General features: G+C 41.2%; 1 protein-coding gene across 2 annotated transcripts; it reads left to right on the top strand.

Moving 5' to 3' along the window:
- Positions 1 to 4,755: 4,755 nt before the first annotated feature.
- Positions 4,756 to 15,985, top strand: LOC138968518 (fatty acid hydroxylase domain-containing protein 2-like). Of its 2 annotated transcripts, none has more exons than XM_070341091.1 (7): positions 4,756 to 4,851; positions 6,678 to 6,841; positions 7,772 to 7,875; positions 8,757 to 8,878; positions 9,292 to 9,500; positions 11,475 to 11,747; positions 12,631 to 15,985. In XM_070341091.1, the coding sequence occupies exons 2-7, from the start codon at positions 6,738 to 6,740 to the stop codon at positions 12,791 to 12,793; spliced, it is 975 nt and encodes a 324-aa protein (XP_070197192.1). In that variant the 5' UTR covers positions 4,756 to 4,851; positions 6,678 to 6,737; the 3' UTR covers positions 12,794 to 15,985. The 2 variants fall into 2 exon arrangements, with proteins under 2 accessions (XP_070197192.1, XP_070197191.1); XM_070341090.1 differs by lacking the exon at positions 4,756 to 4,851 and adding an exon at positions 5,388 to 5,576.
- Positions 15,986 to 16,200: the final 215 nt, after the last annotated feature.

The raw sequence follows: 16,200 nt of genomic DNA, 5'->3' as shown, positions 1-16,200 counted from the left end.
AAGAGAGAGAGAGTGTGTGTGTGTGATTTATTCAGTGTCAGTGACATGCATTATTTCATATAACATGTTCCTGTCTGTCTGTGTCCCCCAGTGTTCTGCTAAACACAATATGATTACTATTGGTTTGTTAGAAAGTACTTTTTTGTCAAATACATGTGCACTGGCGGTGCATTGCCAATCTGGAAACTCACTGAATGAACAGGTGTTGTGTTTCCATTCTGTTTAGTGTGGTGCAATGTGTTATGGTGTGTGTGTGTGTGTGTGTGTGTTATCTGTTATATGCATGTGTATAACAGGTTAGATTAAATTACTAAAACATTCATCAGAGTACATGTAACGTTAAATGTAAAATTACAAGAACATCATGATTAAGGTATGTTATGCCAGTACATGTACTTATGTTTCTCTTTCATTTCTCTTCTGTTGTCTCCTTCCAAGCCAGGGTTTGCAAGAAAATGTGATACTTTTGAGATGTTTGTCAAAAAAGTAACTTTTTGTAGTGATTACACTTTTTTAAGGGGAAAATCATTGATTGTGCAATAACACTCATGGTTGTTTGTTACTTAGTAGGGAAATACCATACACAGCGCAGTTGGTGCAATTGGTTGCATACAACAATCAAACAGCTATCATCTCTGCTCTACTGCTGCACGGTTATGCAGTTACCTACTGCCGTTTTGCACCATGCACAGCTACTGTGAATCGTACTATACGTAGCAGGTTTCATTTGTGAAAATATGTCCTGCTTCATTTCAAGGCTCAATGCAGCTCGCCATGTGTTGCCTGCAACATGATGGGTTGAACTGATCGGCTATACACTGCTGTGTACTGTACTGCATACAACTAATTGCATTCAACTTTGCTGTGCAGGGTAGCTTTCCCACCGAGTTCAAAATTGCTGGCTCACACATGTGTTGCTGTTACATTGTAATATGTGTTATCAAGTATAAAGGATTCAGAAGACATTTGTGTGTTCATTTGCACTTCCATACAGTTGTTGGAGTTTAAAACAATTCAAGTTAGACATGTTTGGTGATCAGATCGCCATGTGCGCAGAAGAGCTCACAAGCAAACAGACCAACATAGGGACAACCACGATCACAGGTGCAGAGCATGCACACACATTCACAAAACCCCTGCATTTGTTTAAAGACAGAATTGTACGGGATTTATGTGAACCTGCTTGATGATCAGATCCTTGTGAAGAGGTAAGCTCGCACACACAGGCAAACAGGTCAATAGAAGAAAACATCAAGATCACACACAAATTTACAAACATGCCACACACACACACACACACACACACAGGGAAGGAAGTAAAAGTGTGACAACCACCATGTAGTAACTAACCCACATGGACAGTGGACTGATGACATCAGCCCATCGGCGGTAGTTAAACAACGCAGTACCAAGGACGATGATCGATCATTTTCCTTGCGCGTTCCCATCTCCAGCAAATGTAAACCAGCACTCAGATCTGCTTTAAACTTTGGCACCTATTGCCTCAACCATTTTTTTTGCTTAGCATGCAAAGTCACGATTTTTTAATCTAAAACCCTTACTTAATATGAATATTTGTTTAGTTCGTTCGGAAAAGTTACGTAATACAACACGCCAAGTATACAAATTCGCAAAAATCAACACAGATTTTGGTCAGCCTATTGGTCATAACTTCTGAAATTTCCAAAGCAAATCATTGAGAACTTGAGCGAACTTTGAGTGAATGACCCCCTCAATAATGACCGCAAAACATGCCTTTTTTGGCCTCTGAAACGGTTGACACCCACCGCCTTGGACAAAAGGCTACTTAGAGAAGTAAGGTGCATAAAACAAAATGTTCTGAACAGGAAATTGAATGGCCTTTCCAATGGTAGTCAGAAGTGTTTGGTTTGTGCATATTCTGATTTTTTGCAGATTTTAAAATATGGGGCTATGGTTTTTGTCAGGTCAACCTTGTTTGACAGGCTAGCTGTCACGGGATGCTTATACAAAGTACCATAAATGATAAGAGCAGCTGACATAATTACCTTTTCCAGCATATAAAGTTCAACTAAAATAAATTGCGTTTTAATGCTTTTTTTAGCGTGCGAAATTTGTTGCAATAATTTTTTTGGCCAAGTTTAGATCCACACACAAATTCGTGACTTCTAGAGAAACTGATGAAACTGTAATGCAAAATGTGGAACCTTAGACGCTGCTTCTTTTTTGAAGCCATGTTATCTGCCAGCAAATGTAAGCCAGTCAAAGTGCCCGTTTGTTCCATAACCAGGTAGAGCTTTCCATCATCGAGTTACAGAGAATTGGCGGTGGTTCAAATAATCGCGAGGTCTAAGTTACCTCCCTTTCTCATAACACTACAGTAAGGATAATGCCCCGGTCTCACATCTACGAATGTCACCCGACTTTAGGTAGTCGGCTGAAAGTCGGAAGAGGTCGGAGAGTTCGTGAGAATTAGCAATTTTGTTTTTGAAAAGTCGGTTAGTTCGGAAGGCCCTTCAAACTGTTTTGAACATGTTCAAAACAGTCGGAAGAGCCTCCCGACTCAGACGAATAGAAATTTGTCGGGTGGTTGTCGTAAGCGTGTCGGTTTAGTCGTAAGGCGATTCTGATTAGTCGTGACGGTAGTCAGAAGACTCGTAAGGGTGGTCGGATTTGTCGGTAGCATAGTGTCGTTCGGATTAGTCGTAATGGTGTCTGATTTGTCGTTAGGGCAGTCTGATTTGTCGTTAGGACAGTCGTCAGCTAGTCGGTTTAGTCGTTACACTGGTTGTGAGAGTCGGCTATTGTTCGGAAGTTTTTCAGCTAATAATCGGGCATGTCGTAACTGCAGTCGGAATTGTCGTTACTGCAGTCGGAAGTGTCTGGACACATGTCGGATTTGTCGGCCCTAAAGTCGGGTGGTTGTCGTCTGCTTGTCGGCTACATGGTCGGATCAGTCGTAAGGACAGGTCGGGAGTGAAATTTGGAGCCGAATTTGCATCCGACACTTCCGACCTAGCCGACTTAACTATCCCCGACACTTCCGAAAAATCGTATATGTGAGACCCAGGCATAAAGGAGTGATAGTAATAATAATTGAACAGCGCTATGATACAAGCTCCTGTGGTTGGTAGGATGGATGGTGGCGAGAAAGGTGAAAGGAGGGGAAATGTTTACAGTGCCATTTTCGCTCAGGCACCCGGTTGCAGCTGACGCGTCACTATGACGCGAACTCTACTTCCGTACAGTCAGTATCAAATGGCGTGATGAAACTGTACCGAAGTACATAACAGAAATAACATATATAGAAACTCGACTTATGTAGAGTTTCCCAAGAAACTCCCAAGAAACTCTCCTGAAGTGCACTTCATGCATTTTTTTCTTAAGAAACTTTTGGAAACGACTGTCCTACGATTCAGCTTTTTAGCCGGCTGTATCATGAGAAGAAAAATGCACACAGCAAATAAAGTTTATGTTTTTGGTACATGTAGTGTCTAATGTGTTGTTGTGTAACTAAGGGCAGCCGATGCGCCGTAATCAGCAGCTGGTCAAGGCGCCGCTTCACCAGCGAACCGAAATTCCTTTGTTCGCTGACCGCTCAGCCAGTGCGTCGGTTTAGTGGGGGACCGACACGCATCAGTGTGTACCGTGCGGCTGATAAGACAGCATGCACAGCGCCGTGTTCGGTCCATGAGTTGATTTGTGTACTGGGCCTGGGATGGGGTTGGGATATCAGAAAAAAAACCGTTGCGTGTGCTCACGGGCCCCCATCCCCACTGACACAAATGCACACTCACACACTGACTGACTGACACACTGACAAACATAATACACACTGATACACACAGTGACAAACACACCTGATACACAAACTGGCACAAATTCACACACACACACACACACACACACCAGGGGCGGATCACATCATTTAAGGGGGGGTCCAAATTAATTTTGAGACAATTCGCCGCGACGACGCAAAGCGGCGGCGTTTAGTTCAGGGCGCGAAGCGTTCGAACCTAGCTCCGGCCAGGGGGGTCCGGGAAATGTTGATAAAAACAAGGTAAATGGAGCAATCTGAGCCAAGAAACTTCCCCTAATACACCCTCCAACAAGTAAATTAAAGAAGACAAATTTTGATAAAAACAAGGATAAATGACCGATCTGGTGCAACCTGAGCCAACAAATAACCCAACTAATATCCGAAACCGTCACTTATAGAAAAGAAAGGCCCGGAAAATGTTGATAAAAATCAAGAAAAATGGAGCAATCTGGTGCAATTTGAGCCATCAGTTTTTGTTTATTTAATTTATTTTTATTTTTTTTAGGCTAGCTATAGGGGGCTGGATCCGCCGACCTGCACACACACACTCTCTCTGGCTGGCACACAAACACACACACACGCTCTGGCTGGCACACAAACACTGAGTTGAAACTGACAGAAACGACACAACTTGAGAACATACTTATTTTTTACAAAATACACACATGAGCAAATAAACTCGCTTTGAAAACACGCTCAGCGCGCGCACACAACACTCGACCAGAGACTGGCAGAGTCTCTGACTCGACTTAGCTCTACACTCCCACGCCGTGCAGAAAGGCATGCAGAAATCCGCGACTTATCCCTCTTTCTGTGCTGCCCTCTTTGCTGCCACCCATAACATTAATTAGTACAGCTCAATCGTTTTTTGAGTGGTTGAGACAGTAATTTAAAAGTAAGTTCTGCAATTTTCTTACGTTCAACCATGAGCTAACGAGTTTATCGAGTTACGTCCCTTGACATGACGTCAGTGATGTTTTGATTTTGCTTGGTGCACTGCTACTCAGTAAACATAGAAGCGAGCCACGGACATCAGTTTCTAACTGGCAAAGGTAAGCCAGCCTCTTCTGTTCTTCAAAAGCTGAATGACTTCCTTTGAATTTTTTGTCAGGGAGCAAAAGTTCATATGTGCAAAGTGTATAACACGCGTTTCGAAACTATTTGACCGATATTTTGACAGATGAGGGTGTCGGTACAAAGTCCAGTTTAGTGGCTTGGTTTCACTGCGCACGAGGAAAGAAACACAAACAGCCGCGAGAGAGGGAGAGAGAGATATATATATATAGAGAGCAGCTGTTTGCTCAATTTCTCCGGATCAAAGGCTAGAATTCGAAACTGACCGTGAAAATACTAAAATCGTTTGAACGTTCTATGTCCAAAGCGACCGCTTGAGTCATGTGCTGGTAGAAGACGACAGTTCTTGTTATAATAGACCCTATCGGTATTCCAAGCTCTCCTGATCTCTCGCAAACTTCAGAGCATAGCAAAGCATGCGGTACAGCGATCTCGTGCGAGCTGCACAAGCCAAAGTTCGAAGTTCTCGCGATGTTCAAAGCATAACAAAGAGCGTATCTCGCGAGAGCTGCTCAGATACCGAAAAGTTCTATAGACGACGGAGTTACCAACTCAACTGCAGGTTAAAGGCACGTGACGTGACTGTTACGCTCATGTGACAGTTAATCGGGCACGGGTCAGAATGAACAGGATCAGACTGTAAACAAAGAGATAGTTGTGGTAGTGGTGCCTGATCGAAGTGATCCCACAAAGTGTATCATCAGTGAGTATAAACATCTCTGCAAGAACAGTGTTAGAATTTGGCGAAACTGTGCACAAAGAATATAGTACTCGGTAATAGTACTGGTAGTAGTTCTGTTGTTCAAATGAAAAAATCATGGTTTCATGTTGAGTAGTTTATGCACATTAATTGTCATAGGATCTACCCATGTCGGTATTATGATTCATTGATTGTTACTTAATAAGTCTGTTTCAGATTTTGTACCTTGGTCCCATTAATCAATGTTTTTGACATTATCATATATATAGCTTGAGAACTGATGAGTCGGTTACGTGCAGTGCCTTCAGAAGTGCTTACGCGGAACTAATGACTATAGCTCTTGAATATCCGTTCCTTGTTTCATCAGTACCCATTATTCCTTCATAAAAATATGTTTTTAAGTTAAATACAAAGACCTGTTGTCTTTCTTTTTTCACATGAAGGTTTCTATGGAGATCAAAAAAGAAGGCAATAGCGAAAGATGCGGCTCGGCTACATAAGGTGTCAGCGCTGACGAAATAGTTCAATGGGAATCAGAATTTTGTTTTATTGTAACTGAAAAGAAGTACATGTATGATGTATTTGATTGTTGTCATGGTATAGATTTCTGCAGCGCAGTTTGGTGAAGAAAGACTATAGTAGTGATTCCAGTGCTTGGTTTGCAACTGCATTCAGTAATATTACTAATAAATTATTAAATGGAATGACTTGTGAGTTTTGGTATGGCAATCTTCATAAACCACACAAAAAAATGTTTAATAAAAAGACATTTAGAATGAAGAAGAAAAAGAAAAGGCAATAAAAGAAGGAATGGGTTAAAAAAAAGAGGATTTAAAGAAAGAAACAAAAAATGTATGTCGACAGCACACATTGATCTCCAACCAGCCGGACCATGGTCTACCTCGCTGCCGACTACACTACTGAGGTCACTGTTGTTTCAGGCACACAAAACAGAACATTTATTTCAGGAGATACTCGTGACTATGGGTTCTCGAGTCTTGGATCATCAGTTCCCGAACCACTCTGTATAATGTTATTAAAGGTACATCCATCCACTTCTAAAATAACAGTTCCAAACATAACCATCAAATGTACTTATTTCAGGACACGGATCCAAGAGAGAGTGACTCACGGCCAAAGAATTCGGCAGCCTTTGAGTCCAGAATGGTTGGGCAGATTCTTCGCCTTGTGGACTCTGTTCGCAAAGGCCTTTTCATTGTGGGCACTGCATTACTTATCTTTATTGCTGCCAGAAACTCCATAACATGGTACGTGGGGTTCTGTTCATGTGATGATGTTCTGCATGAAAGGACATTTTCCATTGCTTACACCATTGGCATTTCCAAGGCACTGATGAAAATCTTATATGCAGAGAGTTGGTCACTGCTTGTTCGTCCTGCAAAACATCTTTCACACAAGCAAATGGTTTGGAGCAGGTTTAATATTTGACTGTATTATGCCTGCAGTACTTGGATGTCATGCCAACGGTCACACATGCAAGCATGCACACAAATGTATAACACACTTTCTCCAGTTCATAGTAAGTGACTAAATATAATAGTTAAAGGTGATAGCCAGTACATGCATTTGAGCGCTTGTGAATACACAACAAACGTAGTACAATGCCCTTTTAGCACGTCTGTTGGCATGGCGCCAATGTATGTGTGGCAGCATCCGTCAGCATAACGTCCATCGGCATAACATTTTAACGCATCTCCGTCATCAGTAAATTATTGCTTCCTGAAGTAAATGTTATTATACATTGTTTGCATTTTTGACCAAAAAATGACATTTCACACATACCAGCACAGTCATTGTGCTTTGGGACAAAAGCGCGTTCTGCTCCGGATGTCAAAGAATTAATACTGTGGTGACCGACTTAGTACCAAGTATCAAGTTGCATGAAATTAGTATCTTCTTTATTTAAATCTAAACAAAAAGATGACTGGTTGAGATAAACAAATTTGAAAAACAAAAGAAATCTGTACTCACCTACACAAGGACAGCAAAGACAAAGTCAAATGTTTGCCTATAGGCTTCTTCTGGACAACACATACGAAGGAAAACAAAATGCAAAAACAAAAGAAGCACAAAAGCAAAAAGGGGTTACAAGATGGAGAGGGAAAGATCTTTATTCTTTATTGACGAAGTTAGGCTAGTTGTATTTGTGTTGACAGATCATTTTATTTCTCTCTCAGGCATATGCAGAAGTTTTGGGGAGCATCTGGTGACTTCTGGCAGCAACAGTGGAAAAACATCTACCATCTTTGTGGCTCCAGTGCTTTCACCCTTGGTGTATTTGGTAAGTTTCTTTTATTTCCAAGCTGCTAAACCTTCCCAGGTTATTGTAAACCTTTTCATTTGCACACATACATACCAACAGTCACTTGCCTGGCTACTATATCAATGTGGATCAGGGATTTTGGGCTGATTTCTGAATCAAATGTATAACTTGCACCTGTGTTTAATTGCCAACTAAGTTCAGCCAAATAATGCCACACTGCACAGGGAGCAGACATTGGTATGTGTCCAAGTGGAAGGATGCTCATATCCTGTAGAACAGACTGGATCAATCAGACATTGGTATGTGTCCAAGTGGAAGGATGCTCATATCCTGTAGAACAGACTGGATCAATCAGACATTGATGTGTCCAAGTGGAAGGATGCTCATATCCTGTAGAACAGACTGGATCAATCAGACATTGATGTGTCCAAGTGGAAGGATGCTCATATCCTGTAGAACAGACTGGATCAATCAGACATTGATGTGTCCAAGTGGAAGGATGCTCATATCATGTAGAACAGACTGGATCAATCAGACATTTATGTGTCCAAGTGGAAGGATGCTCATATCCTGTACAACAGACTGGATCAATCAGTGGCGGTTTACATCAAAGTTTTTATGGGAAGCAAAGTATCGTTAAACTTTCACGTAAACATCCACTGATTCATCCAAACAGGCAGAGCTTCTTGCACTTGATGTCCTGGTTTAGTCTCACAAGTCTGTGTGTGCATGGTTTGGATGAGAAAAACCTGAGAGGAGTATTTTAAGTGACCTTGAATACTATGTTCCAGATGAGCATTCACCAATATAAAGAAGTAATCCTAGTTTTATTTTAATTTTCTTTTCAGGTACCATTATTAACAAGTAGTGCTGTTTTTGTTTTTCTTTTTTCTTTTCAGGTACCACTGTGTTTGGCTTTCTTGTGTTCTGGCTTTCCAATGCATTTCTCCTCCTCCTGGACATTACTGGTAGACCTGCTGCTTTACTGCGATACAAAGTGCAACCAGACAAAAATGTCCCCGTCAGTAGTTTTTTTATCAATGCATGTTTAAATATATTTTGTAAACCTTTTTGTACAGTTTTTGCAAAGAGCCACCTTATTAAAGGGAATGAAGTGAATAAAAGTCTGGTGAAGTTAATTTCTTGCCATGATGGAGTAGCTAAGCTGCACATATTCCCTGAGCTAATTTTGAACCTAACAGAATTTTATCAAGTTATGAAATCACAGTGTCTGAACACTAAGTTTGTGGTTGATGACCCTTTTGGAAGACCATTTATTGACCAATTCAACTTCTGTGGTTAAAAGTGCCTCATTACAACATTGCCTGCTTAACACCGTTTCCACTGGAAAACAGCTTTTTAGAACGACCCTGTTACTTATTCCGTCAGATCTTGTGTCAGCTGTTTGAAATTCCTTTGTGTTGTATGTTGTAGGTGCCAAAGGAAAGTATAAGGCGTGCGGTCCAGCTGGTGCTGTTCAATCAGATGGTGGTGGGGATCCCTGTGGCGGTGGTGGTGAACTATGTCATGCGGTGGAGAGGCTGCAGTGTCATGCCGGAGGACCTGCCCACCTTCCACTGGGCTGTGCTGGAGCTTATTATCTGCATTCTGACGGAGGAGGTCTGCTTCTACTATTCTCACAGGTAGCCAGCATGCACCACTCAAATGGTTTAGTTCTCACCATAAATTCAAGTGAGTGTTTGCTGCAGTGATGTAATTTGGCTTATTTGGGCATTAAGGGATAAATAGTGGTCAAGGGGCAGACCACCCACCTGCATGACTTGCCTTACATGGTTGTTTACTGCAAATCATTTGATACTGTCAATGTTTTTGCTTGCAGAAATGGCAAATATAACATGATGATATTTCAGTCAGCAATCCTCTGTAATTGTAATACATTAAACCAGTTTGCATTTGAAAAAAAATCATGAAGGCTTGCTTTTTCAGACTGACTCTCAGCCACACATGCAATAGTTATTTTCTCTTGACAAGGTAGATTTCTCTAAATTCTCGTGTCAGGTGTGCCAATAGCAAAAAGACACATGTAAGTACTAATAAGTGAAAATATTTCTGCTCTACATCATGTCTTCGATACCTCCTGCCACTCACATAGTTTGCTGTTTCTGGTAGCATTGATGAGTACCGAGTCGCGCTTTGCTTAACAGTAAAATGCAGATGGCATTGCGTGGATGTAAAACGGTTGTTCCCCCTCGTTTTTATAGCTAACTCATCCCATTTATGTAAATGTAGAAGATCAGGATGTGGATACAGCCCCAGCTGTTGTGTTCTTGATAACTCAGGCTCCTTCACCATCCTCACCTGTACAAGTACATCCACAGCTTTGTGTTCATGTTGTGTTCTTGATAACTCAGGCTCCTTCACCATCCTCACCTGTACAAGTACATCCACAGCTTTGTGTTCATGTTGTCTTCTTGATAACTCGGGCTCCTTCACCATCCTCACCTGTACAAGTACATCCACAGCTTTGTGTTCATGTTGTCTTCTTGATAACACAGGCTCCTTCACCATCCTCACCTGTACAAGTACATCCACAGCTTTGTGTTCATTGTGTGTTCTTGATAACACAGGCTCCTTCACCATCCTCACCTGTACAAGTACATCCACAGCTTTGTGTTCATGTTGTCTTCTTGATAACTCGGGCTCCTTCACCATCCTCACCTGTACAAGTACATCCACAGCTTTGTGTTCATGTTGTCTTCTTGATAACTCAGGCTCCTTCACCATCCTCACCTGTACAAGTACATCCACAGCTTTGTGTTCATTGTGTGTTCTTGATAACTCAGGCTCCTTCACCATCCTCACCTGTACAAGTACATCCACAGCTTTGTGTTCATTGTGTGTTCTTGATAACACAGGCTCCTTCACCATCCTCACCTGTACAAGTACATCCACAGCTTTGTGTTCATGTTGTCTTCTTGATAACTCGGGCTCCTTCACCATCCTCACCTGTACAAGTACATCCACAGCTTTGTGTTCATTGTGTGTTCTTGATAACTCAGGCTCCTTCACCATCCTCACCTGTACAAGTACATCCACAGCTTTGTGTTCATGTTGTCTTCTTGATAACTCAGGCTCCTTCACCATCCTCACCTGTACAAGTACATCCACAGCTTTGTGTTCATTGTGTGTTCTTCTTCTTCTGCGTTCGTGGGCTGAAACTCCCACGTACACTCATGTTTTTTGCACAAGTGGAATTTTACGTGTATGACCGTTTTTTACCCCGCCATTTAAGCAGCCATACGCCGTTTTCGGAGGAAGCATGCTGGGTATTTTCGTGTTTCTATAACCCACCGAACTCTGACATGGATTACAGGATCTTTTTCATGCGCACTTGGTCTTGTGCTTGCGTGTACACACGGGGGTCTTCGGACACCGAGGAGAGTCTGCACACAAAGTTGACTCTGAGAAATAAATCTCTCGCCGAACGTGGGGACGAACTCACGCTGACAGCGGCCAACTGGATACAAATCCAGCGCGCTACCGACTGAGCTACATCCCCGCCCTGATTGTGTGTTCTTGATAACAGGCTCCTTCACCATCCTCGCCTGGACAAGTACATCCACAGCTTTGTGTTCATTGTGTGTTCTTAATAACAGGCTCCTTCACCATCCTCGCCTGTATAAGTACATCCACAAGCGACACCATGAGTGGACAGCTCCTATTGGAATCGTGTCCATCTACGCCCATCCCGTGGAGCATGTCCTGTCCAACCTGATCCCCCCAGCACTGGGCCCCCTGCTGCTTGGCTCTCACCTGGCCACCGCCTGGCTGTGGTTTGCCTTGGCCCTCATGTCCACTACCGTGGCTCACTGCGGCTACCACTTCCCCTTCCTGCCTTCCCCTGAAGCGCATGACTACCACCATCTCAAGTGAGTGCCTGTCTTGCTCTGTGTGGGCATCTTGGGAGCCAGGCAGTTAGCCTGGACGCAAATCCTCTTCCGACTCATCTGAGCAACAAGGACAGTCATAGGATTCGGTAGTGTTCAGATAGCTGGCTAGTCTGCTTGTACTGGAACAAAATTTTCCTTAAAGTTACTGTCCTTGACACTTCAAGGTGCACTGAGCTCCCAGGTCTATCAGTCATGCCTCAGGCGTCTATCCATTTTGACCTTTAAATGAGTTGAAAACTACAATTTTTTTACAAATTAATTTTCATCATTCCTCGGGCAGGAAAGTGTGGCCCTTGATCAGGCTCTCATCAGGTCCTGCACACGAACTAGTAATGTCAAAAGCCTACATGGAAGTCTTTTAGTCTCGACGAGAGGGAGAATTCTTTCTATCTTGGTTACTTTACGTCAAATTGTAAAAGATAGTTTGTGAGTCCATTTTGGCATACGGCACACAGCCTTTATCACCAGAACGTGATCACAGGAAATGTTAATTACATTTTGGCGGGAGACACGAACTGACAAACTGCATAAATTGATTTTGGCTGGCAACACTAACGGTATGTGTAGGCATCTGTGAGATAGTTGTGCAAAGCTTTTGACTGTTTATATCGTAATCTGCAACAAAAAGACAAATCGTTGCTTCGACAATGCTGTAACCGGCACTGCATCTTTAAGGTTTCCTTCGATGTTTTCAATTAAATTTTTGTAACAGCGCACTTTCTTGTGGAATCAATCTTGAAATGAGAACAGAAGTGAAGTGAAATGAAATTGTTGTATTGTGTACCAAAGTTTTTCCACGTTAATGGATTTGGTTTGAAGTGAACTAGAAATACTCAATTCAGAGCTATTTCTGTACTTTCAGGTTCAACCAGAACTATGGGGTGCTTGGTGTGATGGACAGACTCCATGGCACAGACAATCAGTTCCGTGCATCCAAGGCCTACCAGCGCCATTTTCTGCTGCTAGGTTTTATCCCCATGGCTCAGCAGTTCCCTGAACAACCCAGCAAGAGCAAGTCAGAGTGAAGACAGCATCTGTAGTCATACTGGCCGTGTGGACTTTGGCAAGATAAACCCTCAGTGTCACCCATCATTATCTGTCATCCATTCCAATATCTCAGAGGACCACTGACATACCCACCAAGCCCTAGTCCCAGTGTAGAATCTCACTGGTATGGACCGCCATGTCACAAGATCCGGTGATCAGAAAAGTACTGTATACAGCTTAACAGAAAACAATGCAGTCATGCAGTCAAACACAATTCTGCAATTTTGATTTACTTATTTTCAATGGGCATTATATGAACTTGAAAGGTCGCCATCTTCATATGAATAAAACAATTTTTGTAAGAACTCTTGTTAAAAGGCTGCACAGATCTGAGGAGACTGTTCTTCCCATCAGGGTTTTACCATTGAACCTTATGCGCGTATTTACATGTTTTGTACTGCAACAAGATTTGCTGAGAGAAGGTGGGCTTGCTGTTTTTATAGCTTGTGAGTTCTTAAAACAGTACCAATGAATTTTCAAATGTTATTATTTTGAATGTCACTGTCATTTTTGTGACTGTAACCACGAACCTCTTTTGCACAGTAAATAAAGAATTTGCCATTAACTGAAATATTACAAGAGTTAAAATAAACCGTTACCATACGTGTAATTACGAAGGTGACCATTTGCTCTTTTTGTTCCTGGGTCAGAGTTGGATGAAATGTTATCAGTATTTGTAAACAGGAAGGTTTTAGCTTACTTTTAAAGTTACAATTTCAAAAAGATTATATACCCAGAGAATGTCAAATTATTCTTTTTTATTTTTTGAAGCATTGTCCAACTCCAACAGTAATGTTAAACAAGTCGCGTAAGGCGAAAATACAACATTTAGTCAAGTAGCTGTCGAACTCACAGAATGAAACTGAACGCAACGCAACGCAGCAAGACCGTATACTCGTAGCATCGTCACTCCACCGCCCGTGGCAAAGGCAGTGCCCGTGGAATTGACAAGAAGAGCGGGGTATTCGTTGCGCTGAGAAGGATAGCACGCTTTTCTGTACCTCTCTTTGTTTTAACTTTCTGAGCGTGTTTTTAATCCAAACATATCATATCTATATGTTTTTGGAATCAGGAACCGACAAGGAATAAGATGAAAGTGTTTTTAAATTGATTTCGAAAAAAACATTTTGATAATAATTTTTATATATTTAATTTTCAGAGCTTGTTTTTAATCCGAATATAACATATTTATATGTTTTTGGAATCAGAAAATGATGGAGAATAAGATAAACGTAAATTTGGATCGTTTTATTTTTTTTACAATTTTCAGATTTTTAATGACCAAAGTCATTAATTAATTTTTAAGCCACCAAGCTGAAATGCAATACCGAAGTCCGGGCTTCGTCGAAGATTACTTGACCAAAATTTCAACCAATTTGGTTGAAAAATGAGGGCGTGACAGTGCCGCCTCAACTTTCACGAAAAGCCGGATATGACGTCATCAAAGACATTTATCAAAAAAATTAAAAAAACGTTCGGGGATTTCATACCCAGGAACTCTCATGTCAAATTTCATAAAGATCGGTCCAGTAGTTTAGTCTGAATTGCTACACACACACACACACACACACACACGCACATACACCACGACCCTCGTCTCGATTCCCCCCTCGATGTTAAAACATTTAGTCATAACTTGACTAAATGTAAAAAAAGAGCTGCATTTAAGAATTCACAAATGTACAAAAAAAATCGGATCTCTGAATAGACGTTTTTCGGAAATAACTGTCAGGTGTGGTAGAGTAAGAGCTCCTTTTACATGGTTAAGCTTTTCAAAATGAGGCGGAGCATGTTCCACACTTCCGATCAGCTTTACCCTGCGATCGTGACGAACAACTAACTCTGATGTGTATGTTATTGTTAGGCAAAGTGCGCTTAATATGATACATGTTCCCTTTTCTTTCGAAAATATGCACATCAGAGCCAAACAATCAAAATCAACTAACCTACAACTAAAACTTGTACAGAGAAAGGTTAGAGAAAAAGGAAAGCAAAGCAAAAGATAGACAGTGCACCAACACGTCTTCACAGGACGAAAACCATTCGTTCAGTGACGTATTCCGCGTTCTATCTCACGTGACCCATTCCTCTCGGAATTGTGGGAGATAAAATTGCTTGCTTGTTCACTGGGAGTGTTCGATAAGGACATATGTTTTCCTAAACTTGCGTGACATCAATCAAAACACGTGAGCGATCACTAAGGGCAAGCAACCATTGCTGTAAGAAATCGTGAACTTCGATGAACTCATGAACGCTGATTTTCAAAAGAAAGGGGTATCCTACTGTGCACGTTCTGCATAACATACACATTAGAGTTAGTTGTTCGTCCTAAGGATTAAGCAGGATTAAGCCGATTGGAAGCTCAGTACATGCTCCGCCTCATTTTAAAAAGCTTGTCCCTGTAAAAGGGGCCCTTACCCAACCAGACCACTGAAAATCCTGTCTGAGTTCCTTCCGAAAATCGTCTGTTACTAATTGAGTTTGTGCGGATGGAAATCATTCAGTCATTATCATATAGTAGATGTTTGCAAGATAGAGGTACTCATTTGGTTATTGTTTTGATTAACCCAAGTAATCAGGAAGTTATTGTAGCGAGGAGTGTTTGTATGGATGCATGGCAGGATGTGTTAATGGAGAGTGAAATCTTCTATTTAAAAAGTTGTTACAACTTAATTTTGAACGTATTTCTACAGAATTTTCATGTAGAAATTTAAATTCAAGAACTTTCTTGATTGTGTCCTTGTTTCAAAAATAAACTGACACTTTTGAAACTTTTTTTCTCAGAAATTTGAAACAGACATAGTTTTGAATTTAAGTATTTGCCTCTGGTTTGAACAATTATACTCGAGCACACTGTTGCACACTGGCACGCAAAAACACACCTGGATTTTTATAAACATTTACTTTTTTTTTTAAAGGGTTATTTGGATAGGTGTATGCGACTTGTTTTGCTAGCCCTGGTTGACAATGAATGACATACTGAGCTGTGAGGTCCAGAATAGACAACAAAGTCCAGGGTCATCTGTTTCTGCTGTTTTAGTCATTTTTTCTTGTTTGTTTCATAGAAATGTTTTTTGTTTTGTTTTGTTTGTTTGTTGTTTTTTGCACGAGCAATGCAATGTGTCAGTGTATGTTGGTTGCACTAAAATACATCTACACAGTCTTGTGAAGTTTCTTGTTTCAACATTCTTTGGTGGGCATGCAGACAGGTGTCTGTGTGTTCGTGTGAATGTGTATGTGCATTTCGTTTTGTATGAGTTATGTTCATCTCAATTTTACCGAAGGCTATTTTTAAAACTTAAAAAAAAATCTCTTTTTAAACGTCTGTGTGAGTGTTTAAAATAATGTTTTAAAAATTAATGAAATCTTGAATTATTTTCTTGAA

This window comes from Littorina saxatilis, linkage group LG6 (assembly GCF_037325665.1).
Source record: "Littorina saxatilis isolate snail1 linkage group LG6, US_GU_Lsax_2.0, whole genome shotgun sequence".
In the NCBI taxonomy this organism is placed as follows: domain Eukaryota; kingdom Metazoa; phylum Mollusca; class Gastropoda; order Littorinimorpha; family Littorinidae; genus Littorina; species Littorina saxatilis.
The sequence above is the reverse complement of the archived record's forward strand: the minus strand, read 5'-3'. Positions and strand labels throughout refer to the sequence as shown.

Coding starts and splice junctions, on each gene's coding strand:
- LOC138968518 (XM_070341091.1), top strand. CDS start 6,738: ATGGTTGGGCAGATTCTTCGCCTTGTGGACTCTGTTCGCAAAGGCCTT. Junction 8,879..9,291: donor AACCAGACAAAAATGTCCCC/GTCAGTAGTTTT, acceptor TGTATGTTGTAG/GTGCCAAAGGAAAGTATAAG. Junction 9,501..11,474: donor TGCTTCTACTATTCTCACAG/GTAGCCAGCATG, acceptor TCTTAATAACAG/GCTCCTTCACCATCCTCGCC.